Here is a 26185-nt window from a genome sequence, read left to right as displayed (position 1 = left end):
CCCTTCCGATGCGCATCTACGTGTGCGCGCGTGCGTGTACCTGTCACGGTGGTGGAGGCTCGGTGCGGATGGCTGGTAGAACGGCGGAAGCCGGCGCACGAAATGGGCGCGGGAGAAAGCGACCGCAAACCAAGCATAATGCAAGAAAACTAAAAAGAGCAGCCGAAGTAGCAGCGGCCGTCATGCAGCGTCGAGTCGACGCAGGCCAAACGAGGAGGTGATGGCATGGGATGCGTGAATATACTTTAGCCGCCTTACTGCATCCACCCGTGTGCCCACTTCCCGCCCTCCTTTCTCAGACGACCTCACAGGTGATTTTTCTGGCAGTAGAGACCACGCAGCATCGGGTCAACACGCGGCAGCCCCGCCAGTGATACAAGGTCCTCCTCACCTTGCAGGATCAGCTGCTCGACAAGGTCGCAGCGGCGCCGCGTCTGCCCCTTGTGGTGCACTGGTGGCAAGGAGCCACCTTGAGCCTCGCTCGCAGCCTTAGCGGCGATGGCGGAGGTTGTGTTGCCCACTCCGCCCTCACCGCTCGCCGCGCAGGCTTTCCCCAGAATGAAGGCGCCGTTCATGTTCACGTCGACGCCGTGACCGAGTGCCTGCAGCGTCACGTGGGTGGTGAAATCCTCTGGACCCGTTAGGAACAGCTGCCGCGCGGCAAACGCATGCCACGGGCAAAGGCGTAGAACGAGCCGGTGCAGCTGCAGGCGCCGGAGCACGGCAGGGTCGGTGCATGCCCGTGGTGGCACCTGCGTTGGCAAGTGCGGGTCATAGCGCGCTGTCAAATACATCGCCTTGCGTGCCTCGAGACGCGACTGCGATGGCGGGAACGGCTGGGCGGCGGACACGATGTAGCCGCACCGGACGAGGCTCTCGAGCGCGCGTCGCACGCGGTATGAAACCTGCGGGCTTACGTCGTCGGCCGATGAGAAGGCACTGCGCCGGTCGCAGTCGCGCCGTCGCAGCGATCCCCCGAGACGCCCGCGAATGCATGCCTGGTGACGGTGCCCGGCGCCCCCGCCGGCGACCGCTGATGCGCCGCCATCCTCTTCCCTGGAAACGCTGGCTGCGGCCGCCAGCGACGACGCAGACGGTAATGATGGCGGACGCAACATCAGTGCATCACGCTGAATCGCCGCCCTTGCGCGCCGCTGCTGCTTCGTCGCCCTCTCCGCCCGCACCTTGGAGCGCCGTGCCTCGCGCATCGGAGGATCGGTAACGGCAGTGGCCGCCGTGCTCACTGCGGACGCACCGCTGCCGCTGGCGTCGTCGCCGTGGTCGTTGATGACATGCTCGACTGCGCCCCTGTCGCTCTCCTCCACCCTGCCAGCGTCGTCTGGGTGCACCGCCTCCACCTCGCACGTCGCCGCCTCTGTGAGGCAAAGAAGATACTCCGCTTGGAGGGAGAACGGGCAGCCGCGCCGCGTGGCGCCGGTCAAGGCGACGTGGATGCCGTATGGAGCGAGTAGTTGCATCAGCAGCGATGCGTGGTGCACTGCGGCGTCGTAGCTGACCATGTCGTGGATGCGCCGTTGCAGCCCGCGAAGGAGGACGGGAGGGGCGTAAAGCGCGATGAGTCGGGCGGGAGCCGCAAAGGCCAGCGCGCGATTAGCATCTGCTGTCTGCTGCTGCGTTGTTTCGAGCGCCGACGACGGAGGCACCAACCAAGACGGCGCGTCAACACAACTGGCCGGGACCCCTGTCGTTGCCGCTACCGTCGTCGACTGTGCAGCGCTGCTGCTGGTCACGGAGGCGGCAGCAGCCGCTGCCGGTGGGCGCAGTAGTCCCTGCCAGCAGGGCGACAACCGTACCGTATGACGCCGGCCGTGCTGCCCTTCCCAGTTGTAGCGCGTGCGCAGTCGTGCGATACTGGCGGCCGTGTTGTACTGCTCGTGCTGGGCGTAGTCCATGGTGAAGCCGCCGACGCTGTCTGAGCTGAGCGCGGCGTGGAGGAGCAGGCACTGGACAGCGAGATGGTTCGCAGGATGCAGCGTCAGCGGGAGCTTCATCTCATCGAGGGCGGTTGCGACGTGTGTGCGCACTGAGGCGGCGTCGGAGGGGAGAGAGGCGCACGAGGGAGGAGAAAGTGGGCAAAGGGCAGCTGCCATCATCATTACAGCTGTGGAAGGAGCGGGTACACTTTCGTTGTTGTTGCTGCTGTTTGTGTGTCGGGTCTGCGCCTGCTGAGCGCGTCGCTGATGCAGCAGCTGCTGCATGAATTATCGCTGCACCACAGCCCTCTCCCAATCCACTCAGCGATGCACCACTGCCTCTTGGGTCCGCCCCGCCCCACTCCTTCTTGCGTTCTCGAGCTTGCGCGCATTCCTCGTTCTTGCCCTCGAACGGCTTCAAGCGGCGGCGGTTGGGTGGCGTGGAAGGGGGGAAAGGGGAGAGGGGGGTGTCGGTCAGACTTGCAAGCCAGCGTGGTTGTGTCGAGGCGGCGGTGGCTACGTATACATACACGTTTCGCTCCACAGAGCATCAGCGCAACGAAGGGGAGGAGGACGACGCGGACGCGCGAGGGAGAGCTTGCATGACCCTCGAAGCACCGCGCCTCTGACGCACAAGCTGGTCTCTCCTCTTCCCGGGGATGAGGGATGGGGGGAGGGGGGCGTAGTGTACATCAGCTAGCGCGAGCTGCCCCACCCCAACACATCCTATACAGACGGGAGACGCAAGACACGTACACGCGCATACACACACACACACAGAGTCACGCCCTCGTATACACGGTGGCCCACACACCATGAGCGCGCGACAGAGAGAGAGAGACCAGCGGCCGGGCCGTCACGGAGGGGGTTTTCGGTGGAGTGCGCTTTCCGCTCTCCTCACCGCTGCCAGGTTCCTATCCCCTGCATGGCCTTGAGCATGGTTACGGCGCGGGTAGCACCGACGCCTGTGCCGCCGCCGCCGCATCGCGGAGGAGGTGACGCACCGCCTGCTGGCCACAGCCCGCCGCCGGTCGCACCATCTCCGCGGCATGGGCCCGCAGTGTCGGCAGCCGTCGCTGCAGCGAGGGAGGGGCGTCGAGGTTGCGCAGTGTCGACAGGAGTCGCTGCCACTCGGGCGTGAGCACGTGCGCATTGAGCTGGGCGGGCTCCAGCTCCAGCTCCTCGCGCAGAGCGCACACCTGGCGCCAGTCTTGCTCCAGCTGCACGAGCTCCGCGCGCACGTCACTGAGATTCGCCACAGCCCAGTCGCGTTCGCCAGAGAGCAGGAACTGCCGCTGCCAAGAGTCGCCTGAGCGGGCCTCGAGAGCGGCGTAGCGCTGCTCGTACAGCGCCGCCATCGCATGCACGCAGCGGCATCGCTGCTGCAGCGCCAGCGTGCACTGATCCACCAGGCGGCACTGAATAAAGTGATTCTCTGTTTCGATGCGACGGCAGTGCGCCTCGCAGGCATCGAAGAGCTGTCGCACCGCCGTGTCGCCGTCGGCCAGCAGCTGCAAAAGCGCCGAGGCGTTCTTCCTGCTATCCAGCGCCCCTTCGTAACCCAGCTGGACAGCCTGGCGCAGCTCCTCGTGGCTCGCCTCCAGGTGCGTCAAGCTGAGATGGTCCTGCAGCAGCGCCTGCGAAGCCTCTTCATACTGGAGTTGCTCCGTGAAGAATACCTTCAACGCCTCCCGTACGCGGCGCGCACTCTTCTCCTGCTGCCCCTCCAGCCGCGTCAAGAGTGCCTTGCCCTGTGCGATGGACTGCTGCAGTCGATCCCGCTCTGAGATGAACGTCTTCTCCATCTCCTCCACCGCCGTCACAATACGCTGCCTATTGCGGCTCAGCAGCTCCGCGCACGCCTCCGCGTCGGACTTCAAGGCGGCCACCGTCGCGTCGCAGTGGCGGCGGTGGCTATGCACCGACTGCTGCAGCGACTCCATCTCCGCGGTGACACCATCGTGGACGGCGCTGCGGCGATGAATGGCGTCGGCGAAGAAGCACTTGCAGGTGTCCAGCTCGTCGAGGAGCAGCGTCCAAAGCGCTTCGGCGGTGGCCCACCGCTGCGCCAGGTCGGCGATCTCGTCCTCGGAGGAGTCCGCCGTTGACACCAGGCCCTCCACGCGGGTCAACCTCTCCGTCTCTGCCGCTGCGGCCACCGCCGCAGCCGCCGACTCGTGTGCCTGCACAAAATCGATCCACAGCTTTCCATGCTGCTCCAGCTGCCGATACACCGGCACCTGCGCCACCTCCGCATCCGGCGCGACACGCCTCTGCTGCACGCACGACTGCAGTGCCGCCCGTGCATTGAGGAAGGGCCGATGCAGTGGCACCTTGAAGAGCACCGAATCTTGGACGCGCTTCTCGAGGCTTGGCAACGCGGCCTTCTGGACATCGTGAACGTCCTGCAACAGCAGCGTGGTCCACTTGGGCAACGAGTCCCGCATCTTCTGCAGCGGTGCGAAGATGCGACGCAGGAAGTGCGCGCAGGCGCAGGGATTGAATAGGTTGTCCTTCCCCTTTGCCTGCGGCTTGCTCATGAGCGGATCGGCGGCCGCTGTTTGCGTGCCCAGACGTGCTGCCATCGGCCGGTGCTCCCGCTCTGGCTGGGGGGACGGCATGAGCCCACTGACGGCGTCCTCGATGTCATCGTCGTCGTCGTCGTCGCCGCTGCTACTGCTGCCGCCGCGATCTGCACGGACACGGTCGCGGGCAACGGAGAAGTCAAGCGTTATGCGCTCCCTGCCCGCCTGCTCGGCCTCACCTCCCCCAGCCTTGCCATCATCATCCATGACCACATCAAATCCGTAGCGCTGCACAATGTCCGTTGCCTGCCAATAGACCTTTTCCCGCACCTCCTTCCGCCATGCCGCGCCGGGGTCCGCAGTGATGTCTCTCAAGGTGGCGCGACGTACTGCATTGCGTTGCTGGATCTGCTCCACATCACGCCAAGCCGCCTCCACCGCGCGGCGTAGCGACTCCGTCTGCGCGCTCTCCGCCCTTATAAACGCCTCGAAGCTCTGCCGGAACGAAGCAGGAGTGAAGTACTGCCACATTATCGCGTCTGTCGCCGCGTCGCTCGTCACGCGCACCGGCGCACCCGCGTCGGCGCGGGCGGTGACCGCCGCAAGTGCGTCAGCGTCGAGGTCGAGCACGCCAGCGTTGGCTCCGGATGCGGTCATCGAAGGCAGCGGCGATACGGATGGCGAGCACGCAACGGTGGTAGCGGGCTCTGCTGCCGCGGCTTCTGAGTGCAGCGGGCCGCTGCCCTGCTGTTGAAGGCCGTCGCTCACTCCGGCTTCTGCGTCATCTCCCGCACGGGCTGCGGCGTGTGGGACGTGGGAGACAACTTGCTGGAAGAAGTACGGTGACAGCCGCGTTGGCTGTGGTCGTGGTGGACGCTGCATCGGGGCCCTACGTGCACGTGCGCGTATGCGTTGGGGTCTGTCTGTCTGCATCGATGCGAGGTACAGAATAGGAAGAGATGGATTAGAGAGATGTGGAGGCGGCAGCGCACATGTACCGTCCGTCTAGCAAGACGGCACCGCCTTGCTGTTGCTGTTGATGAAGCATGCACACGGCGGAGCTCATGAGGGGGTGGGCACACACACGCGCACGCACGCACGCGCTCCATGATAGACCGAGATGGAGACGCGGAACCATCTGTATCTCTCTACACACGTGCCTGCGGGTGTGTGTGCGTGCACGCATGCGTTCTCGTGGAGTTCCAGATCGTTCCCCTCCCTCCCTCCCTCGTTCCCGGTCTGCTCCGCTGTCTTGGTGCTGCTGTTTGGACGATGAGCAAAAATACAAAACAAAAGCAATACAGGGACGAGGCGCCGCGCACGCCGCCCGCAGTGCCTCCGATCCAGAACTCCCCCTCGCCCCGCCCCGCGCCGTACCCGCCTTTCGCCACCCGGCGCGCACGCGAACACGCCCTGCCATCCAGATGCGCAAACTTCCACGCACTCTCGAACACACAGGGATGAGCCCAATATCCATCGCGGGAGTGGCATCGCACGCGCACGATGCGGCTTTCGCCTCACTTTCTCTATGCTGTCCGGATTCTTGCAGGCGCGCCGCGCACCTTCCGTGCTCCCCCCTCTTCAGCACCGACGTAGAGAAGGGGGTGGGGCGAACGCTGGAGAGGCGTGGCAGGAACTAAGCGGAGGAGGGCCGTCTCGCCGCGGTCTTCGACACACACACACACACACACACACACACACACACACACGCACACGTGTGCCGTGGGCTGGATGATCGGGTACTGCACTACTCACCACCATAGACCACTTCCCCGCATCAATGCGGAAACAGCGGGAGCTCGTTGCTGCGGCGACACCACAGCGCCCCACCGGGTAGCTGGCCAGCGCTCAACAACGTCGCCCACACAAACGGCCCAAAGAAGTCGTAGCTGTGCGGTAACTCCTCGTAGCTGTACACCAGATCGACGGAGGCGCCATCTGGGCCCGCCATCGCGTCTGCGGCGATGCTCGCCTCCACTGCCGGTGCAGACATCAAGCTGCCGGCCCTTGATAAGCTGGCGTCCTTGTGGCCGCCGCCGCCACCACAGCTGTTGCCATTGCGGCGGTCGTCGTTGCCCGCGTCGTCGTCGCCGCCGCCGCTCACGTCCTTGCCATTACTGCCGCTGATGCTGCTGCTCTGGCTTTGGCCGTGCTGCTGCTGCTGCTGCTGACCACGCCGCAGGATTGCCAAGATCTCCTGCGGGCTCTGCGCCTGGTTGGAGCTGGCGATGTCCGCTTCGCAGTTCTTGATCATCTCCGCCAGGTTCGCGAGCAGCTGCTTTGTTGGCTGGGCGTACGGGCGCTGCGCGTCGACAGCGGCGTCGACGTCGTCGATGATGCAGCTGCGGACGTAGAGCAGCTCGTAGATAAGATGCTCGTTGCGTCGGTCGGCACCGCGCAGCAGCGCCTCGACGCCTTCTAAAATGATGCGTAGCTGACGCACGTACATGGCGAGGATCTGTTCCAGCGCCTGGGCATCCTCGGCGGACGTCGCCGCTGCCGTGATGCTTCCGCCTGTTTGGCCTTCGGCGGTCGTCGTTGCCGCTGCTGCCGCCGTACACTCCGTCAAGAGTGCGCTTGCACGGTGTATCTTCTTGAGCGCCGTTGTCAGCAGCGCGCACACGCGCTGCGCCGTGTAAGTGTCCATGTCGTGCAAGAAAGGGGCGAGGTTCACAAGGCACGGGGCAAACACGGCGATGAGCGCCTCGTTGCGCTCATTCAACCCCTTGATGATGCCACGCGAGAGCACCACGACGGCAAGCGCGCCGACAGAGGCGCTTGCGTCGTAGCGCTCCAGCACGTGCCTGCCAAGGCACGGCGTGTTGCACAGCAGCCGGTTGACGACGCGGTCCTGCGAGACGAGCAGCAGCAGTGTACTCGACATGAAGTTGATGAAGGGGTACGAGAAGATGCGGAGCTGGAAGATGATCCGCCCCAGCACGGCATTCTGCAGCACGTCGTCGGCTGCATCGGCAGCCGTAGTCGTGGCAAGCCGCGTCGTGACCCTGCACGTCTTGTTTGTTATCTCCAGCAGCTGCTGCAGCGTCGAGACGAGCAGGGCAGCATCCTCAGTCAGCACCGTGTGCAGGAACTCGTAATGGTCGTGCAGCAGCACATAGAGCAAGATCGACAGCTCCGGGAAGCTTGTCAGCTGGCACCGGATGGCCGAGAGCAGGGCGACGAAGGACACTGGGCTTCCGTCCCGTGTCGCCGTCACGTACTCGAGGGCCGGGTTCCGGCCACCGCCTTTTTGATGAACGACCAGCACGCACAGCAGCGCCGTCGCGTGGCGGCCCACCTGCTCCCAGCAGCTACAGCTGTTTACTAGCACTGCGGCAGGGTCCTTGGGGAGCGCGCCGGCCTTCAACGCGCTAGGCCCACCAGCGCCACTGGCGGCGGCGGAGTTGACCGTCGTCGAGCTCGGCACGTCAAGCACATACGCGGCCTTGCCGCTCGCGAGCCGGGGCGCACTGACGGTGGTGCTAAAGATGTTGAACAGGTTGAGGAAAGAGGGCTGATGCCCTTCATGGTAGAGCGCCGGCGACTGCGCCGTCCAGCTTGGCTTTCCCCACAAGACGACAGTCTGGAGCAGTACGGCAAGGCAGTCGCCCAGCAGCGGCGACGACATCATCAGCTCCGTGAAGAGATCCATGGTGTCCTCCTGAAAGTCCGTGCCGTGGTGCAGCGCCGACGACGTCATCGTTAGCAGCAGTCGCAGCACTTCCAAGTGCGTCGCCACCGTCGCCGAGTCAAGCGGCACGCTCACCAAGAAAGAAAATGCCATACGGCACAGCAGCGCTGCGGTGTCCTCACATGGCGCGCCGTTCGACGGCGCCGTCTCACCGCGTGCCCCGACCGCCTCCAGGACACCGATGAGCTGCGCGGACTGCCCTTTCGTCAGCCGCAGGATGTGGCGCAGCAGCACCTCCGCGAGGTGCAGCACCGCCGGCGTGCTGGCATCTACGCCGTAGGGGGCTTCAACACACCGGCGCATGACCTCGCTACACAGCCGCAGCAGCCAGCGCACGCTCCCCGTCTCGGCGGCCTTGCTCATCACCGCGGCGGCGATCGGCTCCGCCACGCCGTAGAGCTCCGAGCCACCGCAGAGACCGCGCTCATACTGCTTCACCTTTTCAAGGAACTCCGACTCGCCAGGGGCGGCGGCGGCGTCGGACGTCAGCGCCGCCGTGAAGTACTCGGACGCTTCCTTACGTAGGGCTGCACCCATTGTCTGCCCTCGCCGCTTCACAGTTTCCTTTTTCGCTTGCTGTTGAATCTCGCTTCTGCCCGTCGATGGAGCGGAGCTGTTAACGCCCCATCATCCAGCACGCGTTCATGTGTGCATGTGTGTGTGTGTGTGCGTGCGTGTGCGTGCATGTGTAAAGAAGCAAATGTTTGTGAGGGACAGCAGAGGCAGAGATGTGCGCCGAGTAGAGGCGTGGCAGAGACGATGTCACCGCAGAAGATGGTGGCTGAGGTGGTGGCGGTTGAGGCAGAAGGGAAGAGCAGAGCAACACGCCACACACACACGCACACACACACACACATCACCGTACGCCAGATCACAAGTGTGCCAGCTGACTACAGTGAGTGCACAGCGTCGTCGCACCGCCACACGTGCCTACAAGTGTACACAGACGCAGTGGATTGCATGCAGCAGAGCAGCCTGCCGCATCGCCCTCCCACTCCCTCCCCTCTACAACCTTCCACACGCCCACACACACACACACACACACACACACACACACACACACACACACACACACATGCAGAGCACACCTGTGTGTGCGCGCGCGTGTGCTCATCTACTTCTTTCATTCCTCGCTTTTTTCGTGTTGCCCTTCACGTCGATGTGGCGTACAACAGAAAGCGTCGGGAGAGCGGAGGTGGTGGCGTCCGTCACAAGTTTAGCAGCAGCAGTTGACGTGCTGGCAGGACTGGCCGTGCACGCACACGCACACACACACGTGCATGAGCAGGAAGAGTACTCCGGTGCACACCACTGCCTGGATGTGTGGGCGGTGCGTCCGTGGTTAGCGAGGAAGAGGAGGGGGGGCGGGCGGAAGCGGGGTACCCTCTCCTTCCATCCAACGCGTCAGTCTGTCGCTGACTTGCCACGTCGCATCACCTTGCGCTGCTTCAGCTCCTCCTTCCGTCGCTCCTGGCGATTGCGCGGGGGGCCGTGGCTGCTGTCTTCATCCGCACCAGTACCGACGCCGCTACCGCCGAGGTAGGCGGCGACCAAAGGCTTCAGCACTGAGCCCCACACCTTGTAGATGAGTGTCGCCGGCACAGGGAGGTAAAAGACAATGAAGGCGGGATGCATGATGCACAGCGCCTGCACCACCCAGCACACCCACAGCACATCCTGAGCCAAGGTATAGTAGCCCAGCTCCTGCGGATTCGAGGCGTCGATGCAGTCCAGTAAATGGCCTTCCGGGCTGATGGCGGGCTGCGCCACCTTGCTCAGCATCGAGTAGGCGAGGTACTCTTGACCGGCCCAGAAACCGATCGCCATGAGGTCATGAAAGGATGGCAGGCTGCCGTTGCGGTAGAGGATGACGAGGACATAGAGGAGGTTCACGGCAGCGGTGATCATCGAGAAGACGCGCATGCGCACGTTGTTCTTCTTCAGGTTCCTCTTCGCCGTTTCTTTTGCCATTGCTGGTCGCTGCCGATTACCGTGCGTGCGTGATGTGTGCGTGCGATTCCGTTGTCGTCGAGGCGGGTGCCCTAACCAAACACAGAATCGGAGGAGGGAGGGAGGGTGGCATGGAGAGCGAAGGAGGGGGCAGGAAAAGCGCACGAGTACACACAGGCCAGCGCCGGACAGCAGCGGGAAAAAGAGAGGAGAGGGGGGAGGCCGAAGATGATCTGCGTGGCTGGAAGGGGGTGCGTGCGAGCGTGCGCATGCGCTGAAGAAACCGGGGAGGGAGGGAGTAGGGCCCCTCCCCCCTCCCCTCACCCCATCACATCAGCCTTCGCATACACATATATGCCTTCTCCATCCTTCAAATACGTCAGTGACTCCCGCAGACGGACAGCTTACAACACGAGACCACAAGAGAGAGAGAGAGAGGGGGGTGGGTGGGTGGGGCGCTGTCCTTTTTCGCCCGTGTGATGCGGTGCGCCCGGCAGTGGATCACAAGGGACAGCGATAAAAGGAGCAGGGGCGGCGAGTGGGCCGCAGACACAAAACCAACAGACAAGCTCGCAACAGCGCATGGGGCGGGGGTACATGTCGCGCATATCGCTCCTCTGCACCCATCCACTTCTCTGTTCGCCACGCACCCTCTACGCGAGCCGTCTGATGCTCCGCATATCTTCCTCTTCGCGCCGGCGGCCGCTGCCGCTGCTGCGGCAGGCGAGGTCGCTGCTGCCGTAGACCAGCCTTGGCTCCGTCATCCCGTACCCATCGGGGCGGCCGTACGGGTCGCTCTGGAACGGGTTCAGCACGGAGAGCAAGCCGACAAACAGCAGCAAGAGAAAGACGCAGAAAGCCCGGCTGAGCTTCTCGGCGTCTTCGACCGCGGCTTGATTGCTCCTGTGCAGCTCAGCCGGGACACGCTGCCGGTTCGGGCCCTTGGGGAAGTCCTGAAACATCTGATCTGGCCCCTCGTCTTCACTCCCGTCCCGCTTCTCGCGGATCTTGTCGTAGAAGGTGCGGCTGCTGCACACCAGCGCGCTCGCCGGAGACGCGACGGTGACTGGCTCAGCAACAGCCGCAGCAGTGACCGTGGAGCGAAGAGAGGCACAGATGATAGTGGTGGCGAGAGGGTGGCTGCGTGGTGCGGCTAGAGAGGGCACGCGCTTCGACGAGCGGACCACAACGTCGGTGGCGATGCGGCCAATGGGGGGCGCCATGACTGCCGCACCTTTCGTCTGTTTTGGGCGTCGTTGCCCTCAAGTGTTGTCCTTCCACTGCGGTGGGTCTTGGGTACGGTGGATGCCGCGGTTGTGTGAATAGGAGAGGGTCACACGACAGACAACCCGAATACACAAAGAGGGAGGAAGGTGATGGTGGTGGTGGTGGCACGGTGAGGGGCGTATGTGCAATACCTACACACACACACACACACACACACACACACACACACGTAGAGACGGTAGCGCGCGTGGTGGGGTGCGAGAACGAGGGAGCATGTTGGAGAGGAGTGGCACTTTCGATCATGCTTTCTAGTTTTTTTTTGTTGTTGTTCTTGTTGCGGTGCTTAAGCGCACACCGCCGCGCATCGCCATCATCATCACCTCCACCGTCACTAACGTCGGCTCTGCGCCACCCCTCCCCGCACCCTCCCGCCTCCCCATATAGCTTGCTCATTTTCGTTCATCTCCCCGTTCCATGGGTGCGCGCGTACGTGCGATTCGCATGCTGACTGCAGGTTTGTGCATGCACATGCCAGTGCCAGCGTGCACTCACACCCTCCCCTCCCCATCTCTATCTCTGCACGGGTAATATACCTGTGAGGTCACTCGCCAGGCACGACCTGCACGAACGAGCGGAAGACCCAAGCACGCACGCACACACGCGCACAAAGACTGCGAGCAGCGAAGAGCCAACTCCATCAGCAACACAGTCGGCAGCGCTTGAAGAAACAAGAGGCAACAGCATCAGCGGCGGGGAGGGGGGGGGATGATGGTGAGCCGCTGAACCATGAGGGATGTCTGCATACTTCTCTTCAAAACTTCATTTTGTGGAGGCTCACGAGTAGTCCAGACGGCGCTCCTTCAGCGGCTGCAGCTGCGGCTCATGCCGTGCCTTCCCAGCTCGCCCGCTGCCGGTGCCTCGTGCAGAGGAGATGACCGCGCTCCCACCACCGGCAGCAGCAGCAGTGCTCGCTCGAGCACCAGCGGCACCCACCACAAGCGCGCCGCTGCTGATAGCCTGCATCTGCTGTGCAATGTAGTTTGAGACGTCGCTAATTGAGCCGCCACCGGCGCCAGTCGAGGAGGAGGCTGCCGAGTCCACCGAGAGCATCGTCGCCTCGATACTGCGCATCTGGGCATCGACTGTGTGTTTGATTCGCGCTAGGAGCGCCTCCTCGACGCCCTCCGACTTGCCGAGCGACTTGGCGAGTCGCTCCCGCAGCTTGTCTACCTCACCTTTCAGGAGAGCACCGAGGGCTTGCACGTCCTCCAGTTCCGTGTTCAACGCCCGCACGCAGTCCGTGGCGCTCTCCTTCAGCACTGCTTCCGACCGCCGTATCACTTCCATGTCTTCGCGGAAGCGCACCTCGTACTGGTCACGCTCCCGCGCGCTCCAGCGATGCAGCGCCTCCAGCTCCTCCTTCGCCGAGTCCACGGCGTGCTGCAGCGCCTCGTGCTGTTCCTCCCGGTAACGCATCGCCTTGAGCGAGGCAGCACGGTGCACCTCTTCTAGGCATGGGCGCTCGCACTGCCCCCCTGCCTCCTTGTCCGCGGCGGCGTAGCCACCGCTGCTGTTCACGTACGCTGGTCCACCCTGTTCCTGTTGAGCCTGCTGCTGCTGCTGCTGCTGCTGTACTGCCTCCACGAGCTGTGGGTGCGGCAGCTCGCCCCGCGCGAGTGGTTGTTGCTGACTGCCTGTGCCGACGCCCTGATGCGTATTCACCTGCCGCTCCGTCATGGTCGTCGTCAGCAGCGGACGCGCGGTGGAGCCTGCACGGCTGCTTGCGTGGGAGGACGATGGCGGTGCGGGCGAAGTTGACGAGGCGGCGGGCAGGGCATGGCCAGCTCCTGCCGCCTCTGTCCGGCGTAACGGGGGTGGTGCCGGCGCTGTCACGCGGCGCGGCGCCGTGCGCTTCCGCTCTGCCACCCACTCATGCACGGCAGACGTGCGCAGTTCGCGCATGGTGGCGCGGGTCAGCGAAACGTGGAGCTTGTCCATCCCGTCCTGCGCCAAGCTCATCACGTGCGACAGTTTTTGTGGAATGACATACAGGCGCAGCTCCAGCTTGTGGTCCTTCGTCAACTTGACGGAGCGGACGTGCTCGTAGGGGATCGTGAGGTAGCCGCCACCGCCACCGCGGCTGCTGCTACTGGTGTCGGGAAGCAGCACGACCAACAACAACGGCGAGAAGTACAGCGTCGTCGCGCGCGCCATCGTCACGTCCCCCACCTCGATGCTCAGAACCGAAAATGATATGACCTTGTCTGGGTGCACGTCACGGTTGTAGCTGTCCAGCAGTTGATGAATACAAAGCAGAAGCGTGCTGTCATTGGGCAGCGCCTCGATGCCTCGCAGCAGATATGGGTTGATGGCCACACCCAACGTCATCGCGTTGGCCGACGACGAGGATAATGACGTGGACGTGGCCGGCGCCGCAGCATGGGCTAGGAAGGAGCTACGATGCTTGTACAGCCGGTAGAGCACCTCGACACACTGCATCTGGAAGAAGAAGTCACTCGAGGCGTCGAGGCAGGCGGCGATCGTGGCGCACTCGGGGCCAAAGCGGTTCTTATTCTCCTGCGACCCGCGCAGGAGGGAGATGAGGGCGCTGCAGCAGTTGCGGTGTACGCGGTAGTCGTCGGCGTGCATGTCAACGTCCCTCAAGAAGCCCAACAGCACCTCACCAAGGCGTGCGCCGAGTCGATCCTTGAGCGGCGCGGCACAGCAAAACACCTGCGTCACCTTGAAGAACACCTCCACATCGAACTGCAGGCGAATGACCGCGGCTCGGCGCGCCAGCAGCTGCTCCGCCAAGTCGCAAAAGACGTCCGCGCAGGTGCCCTCCTCGGCGGGCTGCAGCAGACCCGCACACACTTTATTTGCCTGAAGGTCGCTGGCGTCACCCATAACGGTGAGCAGCACCTCCAACGGACCGGGCAGCGTCCGGCGGACGCAGTAGAGACACTTGTTCAAGATGGCCTCAAGATTGGCGGCCACCAGCCGCACATCGCCGGGGCCAATGACAGGACACTCGGCGATGACGTCCGTCGGCGAGCTCAAGAGTGCCTCCAGCGAGGACATGGCGGGCACCGAGACACACGCACACAAAAAAGATGCGAGAAAGCGCACAGCGGTGGTGGTGGCCGTCGTCGCAGCACGGGCCGTTGCGTATCCGCAGCGGTACGTGCGCGCTTCTCTCGCCTATTTTGCCCCCGTCGCAGGACACACACCAGAGAGCGGTGGAGGGAGAGCGCCCCACCCTTGACAGAAAACCGTTGCTATCGTGTGGTTGCTGTCTTTTCCTTATGTATTTCGTTGCCGTCTGTAGTTCGTGCGTGCGTGCACGCGTTGGCCGGGAAGACTCGCTGCAAGAAGGAGGGGATGAGGGAGGTACGTCTATGTACGTCTGTATATATATATATATGTGTGTGTGTGGGGGGGGGGAACAGGCGTGTGTCTGTGTGCCCGTGTACGTACGGTGGGTGTACGCGATAGGGTTTGCGCTCGAGCGGTCGGCGCTCTATGAGAGACAATAAAATAAAAATTGAACGCTCTACCACGATAAAACGAAAGCAAGCGCGCACGCACCAACGACTTCGATATCACCTCTACGGCATCACGTCGCATGCAGGAGTGATACACCCTTTCCCTGTGCGCTTCCCCTCGTCGTTGCCCTTTGGTATTACGTATCTAGATAGATAAAGATATGTGTGGCTAGATAGGGAGGCTGCTCTCGGTCCTGTGGTGGTGGCGTGTGCTCTGTGGTTCGAGAACGCAGATGTCGACGGAAAACGTCCGTCTCCTTCGGTCGTCGTTCTCCTCTCCCTAGTGCGGCTGCGGCGAAAAGAAGCGGCTGCAGTGGCGCACACAGACAGAGAGAGAAGTTAGAAGACGAGAGGGGAGTTCAGCATGGGAGAGAAGTGCTCATTTCTGTGTGTCTCTCTGTGTGCGTGTGTGTGATCCGTCCTCCGCCCTTCGACGAGCGTACCACTGAACACGTATATATGTGCGCACATGTGGACGCAACTGCGCACGCAAGCGTACACGCACACATGCTGCTCCTCCCATACGCTTCATAGTCTTGATGTCTTTTATTGGTGTGTGCGTATGCGCTTGCCGGCATGCCTGCCACTCTCGGTGGGCCCCTCGGGAGGCGGTGTGGCATCCAAGGAGTCCATGTCGACATCCCCAGTGGGGCGCAACTTGTGCGCTGTGCGTCCAACGAACCTTCTCACACGTGTGCTCTCCGTACTCTTTTCTCTTTTTTTGTTCTATGGGAGGGAGGGAGGGAGGGAGGGGACGCTTGCCTGCATCTCATTAGCTTCTTGACTCCCTCACCCTCATCCCACCCCTCCTCGTCCATCGACGGGAGTGGGCGGGAGAGAACGGGGAGCACAACCATATTCGCTTTTCTACAATGTGCGTATTCTACCGCGAGCAAGGCAGCACACAGACGCACGCACAGCCACAGCTCACCTGGCACTCTGTTGCACGGCGGCTGAATCCGGGTCCTCTGGTATTTCCGACTTTGGAAGCTTGACCACTTCGTCGTTGTGCTCCAAATCGCAATGGTAACAGACAAGCGGAAAGGAGAGGCGCACGCGACGGGCCAGCAGCGCCAGCTGCATGTGCCCAAATGCAGCGCAAGATGCGCAACGAGGCCATCAAAGAAAAGAAGGCTCATGTGCATCAGTGAGCTCACGCCATCGAGCGAGTGCCAGCTGTGAATGCGTCGCGCTTAGCAAACGAAGGACGCTGGGTGAAGGCCGTAGAACCCCATCAGTGTCAAGGAAAGGTTGTAGACGACCAAGTCGAGCGCAAGCGATGGAACAGCGTCCAAGCAGACGTACACAACGAGCATGGGAGCACTCAGCCGTCGTCTGTGCTGCGTGTACAAGGATGCAAGGTTGCTGGCGTGCACGAGGCAACACAAAAAAGAGGGCGTTATGAGGGAGCCGGCTGTAGACGACGGGTCAAGCACCGTGCAGTGCAACACGGCGACGACGATCGAAAGGGCTACGATGGCCGCGCAGTTCCAGCAGCCGAGGAGCGATTTTTGGTGTGTTTCGTTGAACAACCGGAGGAAGAAGAGAACAAGGTGGCTGCCGAGCTTGGCCGGAAGCTGCGCGCCGGCCCTCGATTGTGCCGCGCGAGCCTGATGATCTGTGTCCACAGCCTCAACGCGCAGCTCGTCCGTCGGAGCGCACGGCTGCGGCATGGAGGGTGTGAGGTGCAGTTCGGTCGACGGGGAGGCAGAGGGTGCCATAGTCAACGACGGCTTTGCAACCTCCTCGCTAGTTGCGGAGGGTGCCACAGGTGCAGATGTCGCAGTGCAGTGGCCTGGCAGTGGCGGCGGCGAGTGTGGCTTCAGCTCTGCGTACTTTTCCTCTAGCTTGCGGATTTCCTCCTCGACCACAGGATCGCTGGCGCCAGAGCTGGCTAGCGACCCCCGCTCGCGAACAAGTGCTTTGTAGCGGCGTCTGGCCCGCTGCAGCTCCGCGGTGCTCTCGCTCATTGCATGCGGTCGTGCACACAATATATATATATATATATATATCGTGCTCCGCGCACGTTTCGTATCTGGGGCCGCTTCACCTCGAGAGAGTGGAGGAAGACGACGACCCACAGCGGCTGAGCATACACATTTAAACGTGTACACGTGTATCTTCCCATGTAAACAAGTCGGTGATCGCTGTCAGCGTGACGTGTAGGGGGTGTGGAGAGGAGGTAGATACGAGACAGAGAGAGATCAAGTGAGCCACAAGAAGAGAGAATTCATGCATTCACAGCACTTTCTGCTGCTGCACGTATCGGTCACATGGAAAGAGTTCCTTGCTGCTTTACTTGCTCAGGGGGGTGACAGACAAAATGTGACAAGAAAAAAAACAGAAGTCGCTGACTGACGACTTGGTGAGCCCTTCCAACTAATCTGGATGCACACAGGTGGAGACGAATCTAGAGTAGATAGATGCTTCGAATGCCAAGATGTGCTTCTTGGCGGACTGCAGAGGAATGATGGGGGTGGGAGGATGTCTTCGTAGTCTCAGGTTCATGGCCACTGCTCTCACCAGACACCTTCCCCACACACAATTTGAGTTGCTTCTTTTTGTCTGTTTGTTTCCCGTCGACCAGCGTCGTCTTTGCAGGTGCCAGATTGATAGTCCACCAAGCAGGAGGTTAATAATTCAAACATAGAAACAACAAAAAACTCAGAGGAAGCAACACGTTGGATGCTCTTCACCCCGTCATGCAGTTGGTCTCGCAAAATGCGTGTTCCTCAACAAGTACTCTTTTGAAGGCCTTGATACATATCAGTATATATATGCATACATATATATACTGATATGTATATATGTATATATGTATATATCGGACAAAGCCACAAGAGGCGGAATTGAGAATCAGACCTACTGGCGCTAAGTGCAATCCTTACCGAGTGAAATAAGCATACCTATACACAAAGGACTGCCGTGCGATGATGCTACGCTTTTTTGATTTCGCCCCGATGAATGTCAAGTTCGCCTCGTGAGACTGAGCTGAGTCTGTTGGCCAAGTGAGAGAAGGGGAAAGTAGAGGAAGGCGCGAAACAAGCAAAAGTGCCTTACGCGATCACCTTCTGCGGTTGCGTTGCGGTGCCGTAGCACCAGCGGCCCAATGTGACAGCTTGCACCGTGCTGTTTGTTGCGTGGCACGCAAACAGTGGATAGTTCGCCGGCAGAATAGAGACAGACCACCGCATAAAGAACATGCTATAGACGCACATAACGCTTGTCATAACTGGATCGATATCAGACATAGGGCGAGTCGGAAGATTCATGATCCCAGCAATGGGAATCAGCCAGTTTGCAGCGGCGCCGGCGTACCCGACGTACCGAACGAAATTCCGGGACACCATATTTCCTTCGTTTCTTTCTACGTGTCCTTTTTATTTCTTATTTGCTTGTCTGAAACGACAGAAAATCACTTTTTGAGGGGCTTTCAGAATTCGGTGTGTAAACCACAGCGACTATTGAAAGTTCAGACAAACGGAAAGCAGTAGCAGAAGAAGTGAAAAACGCACCGAGAAGAGACGGGGAAGTAGTGGCACCAGCAGATGCCGGCATGCCAGAGAAAGAGAGAGAGAGTTCCCACGCGCAGCGGGCAGGAATGAAGAGAACCAAGTACGCCATTCATTACGCACAGCAGCTATTCGCTTTTTGAATGCGGCTCATATAGTATGCATAATTTACGAAAAGTGGGCTCGCGGAAAACCCTCGTCTTTTGCAAGTGAAATCTGCATCGCCGACTCGATGATTACAGTGAGGAGTGTTCATTTTAATTTTGTGCCTCAAGTGTGCTGCAGACAAGGAAAGGGAAAGGCAGAAAACAAATGCCAAATAAAATCTGCGAAGGCACCGGCAACAAAAGGTGCGTTGTCAGCACAGCAGCGAAGAAATCTATGGAAAGAGACGACGCTTCCACAGTGTTAGTTCGCTTATTTCTGCTTCTTCGAGACAACTGCCTCCAACATCCCGTCAATAAGCTTCTGTAGCGGGGGTGGAAAGAAGAAGCCGGTCGATCCGAAAAACTGGCCATATTGAACTGTTTTTTCAACTTGGCTATAAACAGGAGGCGGCGAAAATAGTCGAGAGGGTCCGATAAGCTGAAACTCAAATTTGACCAATGGGGCGCACATGCTTTCTTGCGTCAAACGAACGCACAAACGCTGATTCTTCAGCTTGCGGAAGCACGGCTTTTGCGACCTCGATGGATTTCCAGTCAATCTTCCCGTGCCTACAAAAATAATATCTCCGTTGCGTTGTAGGAGAGAAGAGGTAAGCTGAAACGCGATGAGTATGCCGAAGAAGAAAAAAGAGCTAGCAAGCAGCAGCCCAGAAACCCGAAACTTGCTAAGCACATACACTTCAGCAGCAGCGCCTAACGTAAGCGCCTTGACAAACAAGTTTTTCAGAGACGTCGGGTCCTCTTCCTGAACACCTTCGTAAGCCAGGTACTCCTGAAGATTAGCTGTGATGGCACGGTGTACGCTTCCTACATCATGGGTTTGGTACACACGCACCTGCTTTGAATTCAGCTCATAACCGAATTCGTACACTGTAGACGACATCGCGAGCACCGAAATATATATATATATATATATATATATACACCTTTACTAAGTGTATGTGTGTGGCAAAAAAAAAGGTTCCCAATTCAAAAATGACACATTCGTGTAATGAGAGAGCGTGAGGGAAGAGAGATCATGTGGAGAAAATGGGAAGTGAGATACACTTCCGAGGACGTGAAATATAGGGAGCTATCTGCCATGAACGAGGCTTGTTTTCCGGCGTGCACCCCGGATTGGAGGGGCAAGGAGGGCCACTAGCGACGCAAGAAAAGAGTTTTTTTTTTCTCGACGACGGAGGTCTGAAATCTCAGAGTCGAAAATGCCAAGCGTTACGAAACACAATCAACCGCCTGCACCGTATACACAGAAGAACGGAAAAAATTCAGACAGTGAATTGAAAGCTAGTGAGACCACATTGCAGCTCCAAGGGAAGTGTGAAAGGAGCCTGTCACAATAGCGGCCGAATGTGCACCGAGGTAGGTTGGTTTCTGTAACCACTCTTCCCCATGGCCCAGTCATAGCTATGCGCATAGGCAACAAGAGACCCATCTGCGCTTATGTCGCCAGCTGAGATTGGAATTGCTTGTGTGCCTACTTTTTGCTCGCATTGAAGCGTTTTTATGACTTTTCGATCGGCGCGGTTGATAACTGTCAAATTACCATCGCCGCCACCGGACAGGAGGAGTGGCAACGTAGGGTGATGCACGCAAAAATTGGTCTGGCTCAGAATGTAGTGAGACTTTTCTGTGGTAATGTGAGCCTTGAATGTGCACCCTGGCGCGTCCTTCATGCTGATAAAGGAGACGCGTCCTTCCGAGGATCCGACTCCGACACCGTCGTACTGTGGGGCGCATGTGATGCAGCGGAGGTTGAATTTCATGACGTCGGGAAGCTTGAGTTCGTTGACCTTCTGCATTTGTTGCACGTCATACACGTGAGCCAGTCGACCTGTTGCGGCAGCCATCATCGGCACCGTTTTTTGCGCATCGAGCGCGAACACAGGCTCACCCAGGTTTTCCTCCCTCACGTAGCTTTGCTGCCTCAGGTCCCACCAGCGCAGCTTGCCGTCCCAGCTTCCGGTGATGAGCATTTGGCTCATGGTCTGAGGAAGAGACAGGAAATCGAGGCAGCTAATTGGCAAATCATGTGATGCGACGACAGCCTTCTGATTTGAGTTCAGGTCCCACATAACCGCAGTCTTTGAGCATCCTCCGAAAAAGACGCGCCCGTCCGCAGACAAGGACATAGTAAGTAAAGGACTGTCGTGTGTTGTTGTCCAAGTTGGCTGAGATATGACCGCCCCAGCAGGGTTCCGCGCAACCTGCCAAATAGAGCAAGTCCCGTCCCACGAGGCAACGCCAGTCATGAGCATTGGGCATTCTTTTGGGGAAAAGCGAACGGAACTGACGCAGTCTGAGGTGGTAGCCTCCAGCCTGTGGTCGGCACCGATGGAAACAGACTGTGCCATGGTTTCACTAACAGCACTCGGAATTCTATAATTGAAAAACACGAATAGGGCTTTTGTAAACCCTATCTTTTATTTGTGTGCGTGTATGCGTGCTGTGATTTTGACGCGAGAGGGTCCAAAAAGAAAGGGAGGGCTCGAGAAAATTAAAGGGACTGGAGTCAAAGTTGAGGCGCAAAGCTAGTCTGCTCGTCGGCGCTACGTTCAACGATTTTTTTTTCCTGCATTAGTGATCAAGGAGACTCTTCACACATAAAAAGCGCGATCGTATTTTGAACAAAGAATGCGTTCAGCTTCTACTCGCGACACTAAAATGACGTCACATCGAAAGAAGATTAAGCTGCAGTAATTTGTGTTTTTCATTTGCTTTTTTTGCTTGTGGGCCTCATGTTCGGCGTCGAAACAGCGAAAATCCTGCATTTTCCTGCTTGCAGAAGAATGCAGCAGTTCGGCTGTACCCGGTTCGCTGCACAAACAGTTGTTCTTCTGTGGTGTCCCGCAACCGACGAAGTGTGTCGCACACCTTCTGCGGCCGGTCTCGGAGGCAACTTGTACCTGGAGAGGGGGGCTGTTGGCGGCAGGAGGGGGATGGGTGATTCGTCATGCAGCCGCTCTTGCCGTTTTTCGCAGAAACCAGCGCAGGTACCTCTGCAGGCTGAGAAGTCTGCCTGAGTCTTTTCTCGCCACTACGACGCAGATTTACTGGTGCGATTGCGTCCATGTGATCCGTCGCTCTGCAGAGCGTACAATGCACTGATTGCACCTCACCATTTACCTTCTACATGCTGTTCACTTTGCCTCGCTGCCTCTTCTCCGTTCTTACAAGCGTCATCAATCACAAAGGGCGCTTCCATAGCACTCCAGAGCAGGCCTCATATGCTGTTCAGGTGCAGTCGCGTGGTGCGCCCACCCGCCCTCCACACGCGCAGAATGTCCATGAGGACAGTGGTCATGGAGCACGGCGTCCCTTTGTCACTATACTACTTCATCACAAATGAACTCCTCGTTTGCCTGCTGACGTGCTTGCTGCACTACGGCTACTTTGGCCAAGAGGACCTTTTTGGCTTTTTGAAATCTGTCGGCGCCTCAAAGTACGTAGACCTAAACTCCATCGAAGGCAAAAGCTGGTCATTATTTGGCGGACAGCTTGTTGTGAGCGCGCGACTTGTCGCCAACTTCACTGCTGCATCCTTGTTTATGTCTCTATGGACACCCGTTCAGCTGCCCATTTGCATTGCCACCTATCCGCATCTGAAGCGCTTCAGCCAACTTTTGAGGAAAAGGGGTTGTGTTTCTAAACCGATTTAGAGTGCTGGCTAAGTGGTGCAGGGATGCCACCAAAAGCTGTATTGCAGTCGTAGCTTCATTTATGCTCTGTCAATGTTGTTCCTCGCTACACAGCGTGAGATGCGCTGGCAGATGAATAGTATCTGCGTTCTTCAATGTACTCGTAAGTAGACAAAAGGCAAACCATGCTCCATCATGCAAGGTTTTGTTTCGAAGAAAGCGTGAGAGCGGTAACTTCCCCTTCCTTTTTCGCTTCGTTCCTCTGGGGCGGTAGCCCCACTCTGGGCAGGAAAGGGATAGAAATAGCACTTCATGTACAACCACGCTAGCGCAACTCAGCTACTTTTCTTTTCCCCATTCTACGGCTCATAGTCTTTTAAATGTCTGGCGTTATCAACGACTTCTTGCGCCGCTGCCTCAAGAAGGTTGCCGGCAAAGTGCAGCCGCTGACCGTGGTGCAGGGAAACGAGGGAGGCGACATGGACAGCATTGTCGGCTGCATTTACCTCGCCATGCTTTTCGATAAGCAGCCCAAATTCGGTTTTGAGAACCCTGTGCCGGCGCTGAACTTTCCACAGGAAGATTTCGGCCTGCGCAGCGATGTGGCGAATCTCTTCAAAGAGCTCGGGGTCGATGCATCGCTCTTGATGTCGGTACAGAGAGGGCAGATCGCGCATAACTTTGTCGATATCGCTGCTCTCAACGCTTCGGTTGTTCTTTATGACCACAATAAGCTGAGGGAAAACCAAAGCGACTTCGCCTTTAGAGTTGTTGGAGTAGTGGACCACCACTTTGACGAGAAGCAGTACCTCGAAACCACATCCAAGCTAAGACTTCTGCGAACTGTCGGATCTGCTTGCACACTCGTTACGGAGCTCTACCGCGAATGTGGCGAGGATGTCGTGTGTCCCACGCTGCTAACGGCTCCGATTGTTCTGGATACAGTGAACTTTGAGCCGGCACAAAAGAAGGTGACACCTGAGGACATCGCTGCATACGAGTGGTTGCATGCAAAGGAGGTCGCTGACACTGCTGCCGCTGCAGCTCTCTTTGAGAAGCTTTCGAAGTGGAAGGATGACGTGCTGACACTCAGCGTTCCAGAAATCTTGAGGCGGGATTACAAACAGTTCAGCTTCAAAGCCAGAACGCAGAAGGGCGTTATGTCCACGGGCACCAGTAGCGTGCCGTGTGCGTGCAAGCAGCTAGAAGCTCACTTTTCTGTTGATTTAATTGTGGCGGAGGCTGCCAAGTACGTGGAGCAGCATCAGCTGGATGTGCTCATCCTTGCATTTGCCGGGAAAGTCGGCGGCAAGCACACTCGCGAGGTCGCCTTCTGTGCAAAGACTGATGTGATCTCGTTTTTTGCTCCTTTTGTAGCGGAGGCTCCGGATGGCGTGTCATTCACCATGATCACAAAGTGTCAGACGGTGGACGGATCATACGAGTACGCCTCGTACTCGCTCAGCGACCCTTCTGTTTCTCGCAAGAAGCTGGTTCCAGCGCTGTCCGAATTCCTTGCCGAGGGGACGCGGAGTCTTTTGTGAGTAACCGCGTTTTTTTTTCGCCATCACCGTTTTTTTTTTGTGAACAGTAGCTTATTCTGATTGAGGGTGGGGAAAAACAAACACAACATATGTCACCGAGCCCCATAGAGGAGACCGTGCTGGGAAGGTGCGACGGGCGCAACGGCACTATTTCCACAACAATTGTGCAAACTCGAAAAAGTAAATGCTCCCGTTGTTTCTCCTCAAGTGCTTCTTAGGCGGCCACAATAGCCGTCGCACGCGTCGAAGAGGCTTATGACATTGCCGCCTCTCTCCACCAGCTCTTCTGAGTCCATCATCGTCATGCCTGAATCTAGATTTTGCTGTGAAAGCAGCCATACCAGCACGTGGGCTGAATAAAGGTCACGGGAAAAGGTGTTCTTCCCTCGCATGCAGGCGCATCTGGCCTTCTCTCTCTCCTTTGCCTACTTTTGTCATCTCGCAACCAACAAAAAATCAACCTCGACGTCACACGCCATAGCAGACAAGTATACCTCATACAGTGCACCAAGCTTTCTCACACATTCCAAATTGTCAAGCCTCCTTCACCACCCTCTTACACAAGAGCAATGGCCCGTGGCAACCAGCGTGATCTCGCGCGGGAGAAGAACATGAAGAAGCAGCAGCAGAAGAACAAAGGTCACCGCGAGGACGGTCTTTCCCACGCTGCGCGCAGAGAGGCGGATGCCGAGGCGATGCGTCTGAAGCAGGCCGCTGCTGCGGAGCGGAAGGCTGCCGGAGGCTCGTGACGCTGTTTAGCAGATCTGCTACACCACTGTTACTGCATTCTTGAAAGTGAGATAACAACAGCAACAGGAATGGCTACTTTGCACCATTCCTTTTTTTTTTCGTACAGTTTATATATGCTGTTCGCTGCTGAGGAAGTGCTGCGGAACTCTCTCAAACACTCGAATCGCGAGATTCGAGGGTAGTGGATGACTCACTCCACTTCCCCAGCACGATGTGCGAACAAGGAGTCTTTGCTTTTCTTTTTTTCATAGGATGCCTGTTCGCTCCGGTAACACAAAAGGAGACTGATGTGGCTCGCTGCCAAGGCATCGATGCACGGCGAAAAGGGCACAAGTGAGCGATTCCTTTGCTTCGTCGTGTGCGCATGGTCACAAGTAAAGGTGCACAGTGCTTTTTGCATTTTTTTTTTCTGGGTATGCAGAACGAAAATACACAACAAATGTGAACAGGCCTGCTGATCGTTCTGCGGCTGTGAGGGCCCGCATGCTATTCTCTTCACGTTGTCTCTTTTCCAAGTTTCCTTGTCTGTCGCCTAGACTTGACAGATAGAGGGAAAGCCCTTGGGAAAGAGATGTGGCCGCCTTGGCGTTTGCACAGCATCGTCTACTGGGAAGCCGCTTTGCACTCCGTCGTCTGCTCGGTAGGAGGTGCTCGCTGCACACCAGCGTCTCGCTTTTGCCGTCCACGTTTTTACTCTGTGTGCACTCGACAAACAAATGGCCACAGGAGCTACTTCAGGTTGACGGTGCAGACGGTTCTGTCTGTTTTTGCACAGCCTCAAGGGTGTTCTCGACGTGGCAGCTTTCCCTCGAAACCATCTTTAGCTGCTTACACACGCAGCCGCGCCCATCTCAGCACCGAAAAATTCACGACGTCCCCACATAACGCGGCCTGATTTTAGTCTCTAACATGTCCACATACGACAAATCAGATCAGATCGGCTATGATGAGACGGATAATACGTTGAATGCCGAGCTGGAAGAAATGATGGCGCGCACCCCACCGGAGGTGCAGCGCCACCTGCAGCACCGCATTCATGATGGCATCCTGCAGCGCATGAAAGAGGAGACGACACGCAAGTGCATTACGTTCATCCAAAAGTATGAGCAGTGTGTGAACAGCCAAAAGCCGTACAACATGAAGCTATGCTATCCCCACCGGGATGCTATGAATGGGTGCGCGCAGGAGGTTAACCGGGAGGAAAACTACCAACGTTACCGCATCATGTACCTCCGTGGCGAGCTGCTTAGGTACCATGAGAAACGTATTGCCGGCAAGATGGAGGCATTCAAGGTGAAGGCTCCCGACGCGATCCGTGGGTGGAAGCACGACTACGCACCCAAGTATATGCACATGATGGAGGATTTGGGGGCGGCGCCTCTCGGCAATGCCGTGGGGACGGCGGAGGAAACCACAAACTCGAAGTAGGACCCCCCTTGTTTTGTCTTGTCGCAGCTGTGCTTCTCAGGACCACGCTTTTTCCTTCGCCTGCGGTGGCGGCGAACCACGCAAGTGAGCATGCCGGATGCAGCGCTCCGTCAGCTTTTCGTTTTCTCCCTGCTCTGATCGTCACCGCTCTGCCACGTGCATGCAGCACCCTTGGCGCCCCAATGAGGGTACGCCATCACCGACAGGGAAAGAAAGCGAGGGAGCGATGAAAACATGCAAACAACCGAAAAAAGAATCCTCATAAACTTTCGCGCGC

At 58.6% G+C, this 26185-nt stretch overlaps 14 protein-coding genes across 14 annotated transcripts; 4 read left to right on the top strand and 10 right to left on the bottom strand.

Moving 5' to 3' along the window:
- Positions 1–305: 305 nt before the first annotated feature.
- LINJ_01_0420 (conserved hypothetical protein) lies at positions 306–2219 on the bottom strand (the record flags this gene model as incomplete). The annotated part of the gene is made up of 1 exon (XM_001462618.1): positions 306–2219. One exon carries the CDS (start codon positions 2217–2219, stop codon positions 306–308), a length of 1914 nt encoding a protein of 637 aa, XP_001462655.1.
- A 656-nt stretch (positions 2220–2875) lies between these two features.
- On the bottom strand, positions 2876–5341 carry LINJ_01_0410 (conserved hypothetical protein; the record flags this gene model as incomplete). Its single annotated transcript, XM_001462617.2, has 1 exon — positions 2876–5341. One exon carries the CDS (start codon positions 5339–5341, stop codon positions 2876–2878), a length of 2466 nt encoding a protein of 821 aa, XP_001462654.2.
- An 895-nt stretch (positions 5342–6236) lies between these two features.
- On the bottom strand, positions 6237–8687 carry LINJ_01_0400 (conserved hypothetical protein; the record flags this gene model as incomplete). The annotated part of the gene is made up of 1 exon (XM_001462616.1): positions 6237–8687. The coding sequence occupies one exon, from the start codon at positions 8685–8687 to the stop codon at positions 6237–6239; it is 2451 nt and encodes an 816-aa protein (XP_001462653.1).
- An 867-nt stretch (positions 8688–9554) lies between these two features.
- Positions 9555–10121, bottom strand: LINJ_01_0390 (conserved hypothetical protein; the record flags this gene model as incomplete). The annotated part of the gene is made up of 1 exon (XM_001462615.1): positions 9555–10121. The coding sequence occupies one exon, from the start codon at positions 10119–10121 to the stop codon at positions 9555–9557; it is 567 nt and encodes a 188-aa protein (XP_001462652.1).
- A 632-nt stretch (positions 10122–10753) lies between these two features.
- LINJ_01_0380 (conserved hypothetical protein) lies at positions 10754–11323 on the bottom strand (the record flags this gene model as incomplete). Its single annotated transcript, XM_001462614.1, has 1 exon — positions 10754–11323. The coding sequence occupies one exon, from the start codon at positions 11321–11323 to the stop codon at positions 10754–10756; it is 570 nt and encodes a 189-aa protein (XP_001462651.1).
- An 838-nt stretch (positions 11324–12161) lies between these two features.
- Positions 12162–14408, bottom strand: LINJ_01_0370 (conserved hypothetical protein; the record flags this gene model as incomplete). The annotated part of the gene is made up of 1 exon (XM_001462613.1): positions 12162–14408. One exon carries the CDS (start codon positions 14406–14408, stop codon positions 12162–12164), a length of 2247 nt encoding a protein of 748 aa, XP_001462650.1.
- A 1657-nt stretch (positions 14409–16065) lies between these two features.
- LINJ_01_0360 (conserved hypothetical protein) lies at positions 16066–16842 on the bottom strand (the record flags this gene model as incomplete). Its single annotated transcript, XM_001462612.1, has 1 exon — positions 16066–16842. The coding sequence occupies one exon, from the start codon at positions 16840–16842 to the stop codon at positions 16066–16068; it is 777 nt and encodes a 258-aa protein (XP_001462649.1).
- Positions 16843–17928: 1086 nt separating this feature from the next.
- Positions 17929–18222, bottom strand: LINJ_01_0350 (conserved hypothetical protein; the record flags this gene model as incomplete). Its single annotated transcript, XM_001462611.1, has 1 exon — positions 17929–18222. The coding sequence occupies one exon, from the start codon at positions 18220–18222 to the stop codon at positions 17929–17931; it is 294 nt and encodes a 97-aa protein (XP_001462648.1).
- A 579-nt stretch (positions 18223–18801) lies between these two features.
- Positions 18802–19434, bottom strand: LINJ_01_0340 (conserved hypothetical protein; the record flags this gene model as incomplete). The annotated part of the gene is made up of 1 exon (XM_001462610.1): positions 18802–19434. The coding sequence occupies one exon, from the start codon at positions 19432–19434 to the stop codon at positions 18802–18804; it is 633 nt and encodes a 210-aa protein (XP_001462647.1).
- A 448-nt stretch (positions 19435–19882) lies between these two features.
- LINJ_01_0330 (putative poly(A) export protein) lies at positions 19883–20806 on the bottom strand (the record flags this gene model as incomplete). Its single annotated transcript, XM_001462609.1, has 1 exon — positions 19883–20806. The coding sequence occupies one exon, from the start codon at positions 20804–20806 to the stop codon at positions 19883–19885; it is 924 nt and encodes a 307-aa protein (XP_001462646.1).
- A 969-nt stretch (positions 20807–21775) lies between these two features.
- On the top strand, positions 21776–22207 carry LINJ_01_0320 (conserved hypothetical protein; the record flags this gene model as incomplete). Its single annotated transcript, XM_003392121.1, has 1 exon — positions 21776–22207. The coding sequence occupies one exon, from the start codon at positions 21776–21778 to the stop codon at positions 22205–22207; it is 432 nt and encodes a 143-aa protein (XP_003392169.1).
- Positions 22208–22566: 359 nt separating this feature from the next.
- LINJ_01_0310 (putative acidocalcisomal exopolyphosphatase) lies at positions 22567–23730 on the top strand (the record flags this gene model as incomplete). Its single annotated transcript, XM_001462607.1, has 1 exon — positions 22567–23730. One exon carries the CDS (start codon positions 22567–22569, stop codon positions 23728–23730), a length of 1164 nt encoding a protein of 387 aa, XP_001462644.1.
- Positions 23731–24299: 569 nt separating this feature from the next.
- Positions 24300–24479, top strand: LINJ_01_0300 (conserved hypothetical protein; the record flags this gene model as incomplete). The annotated part of the gene is made up of 1 exon (XM_001462606.1): positions 24300–24479. One exon carries the CDS (start codon positions 24300–24302, stop codon positions 24477–24479), a length of 180 nt encoding a protein of 59 aa, XP_001462643.1.
- Positions 24480–25389: 910 nt separating this feature from the next.
- LINJ_01_0290 (conserved hypothetical protein) lies at positions 25390–25908 on the top strand (the record flags this gene model as incomplete). The annotated part of the gene is made up of 1 exon (XM_001462605.1): positions 25390–25908. One exon carries the CDS (start codon positions 25390–25392, stop codon positions 25906–25908), a length of 519 nt encoding a protein of 172 aa, XP_001462642.1.
- Positions 25909–26185: the final 277 nt, after the last annotated feature.

The sequence above is a fragment of the Leishmania infantum genome, chromosome 1 (assembly GCF_000002875.2).
Source record: "Leishmania infantum JPCM5 genome chromosome 1".
Classification (NCBI taxonomy): Eukaryota; Euglenozoa; class Kinetoplastea; order Trypanosomatida; family Trypanosomatidae; genus Leishmania; species Leishmania infantum.
This window is presented reverse-complemented; position numbering and strand designations above follow the sequence as displayed.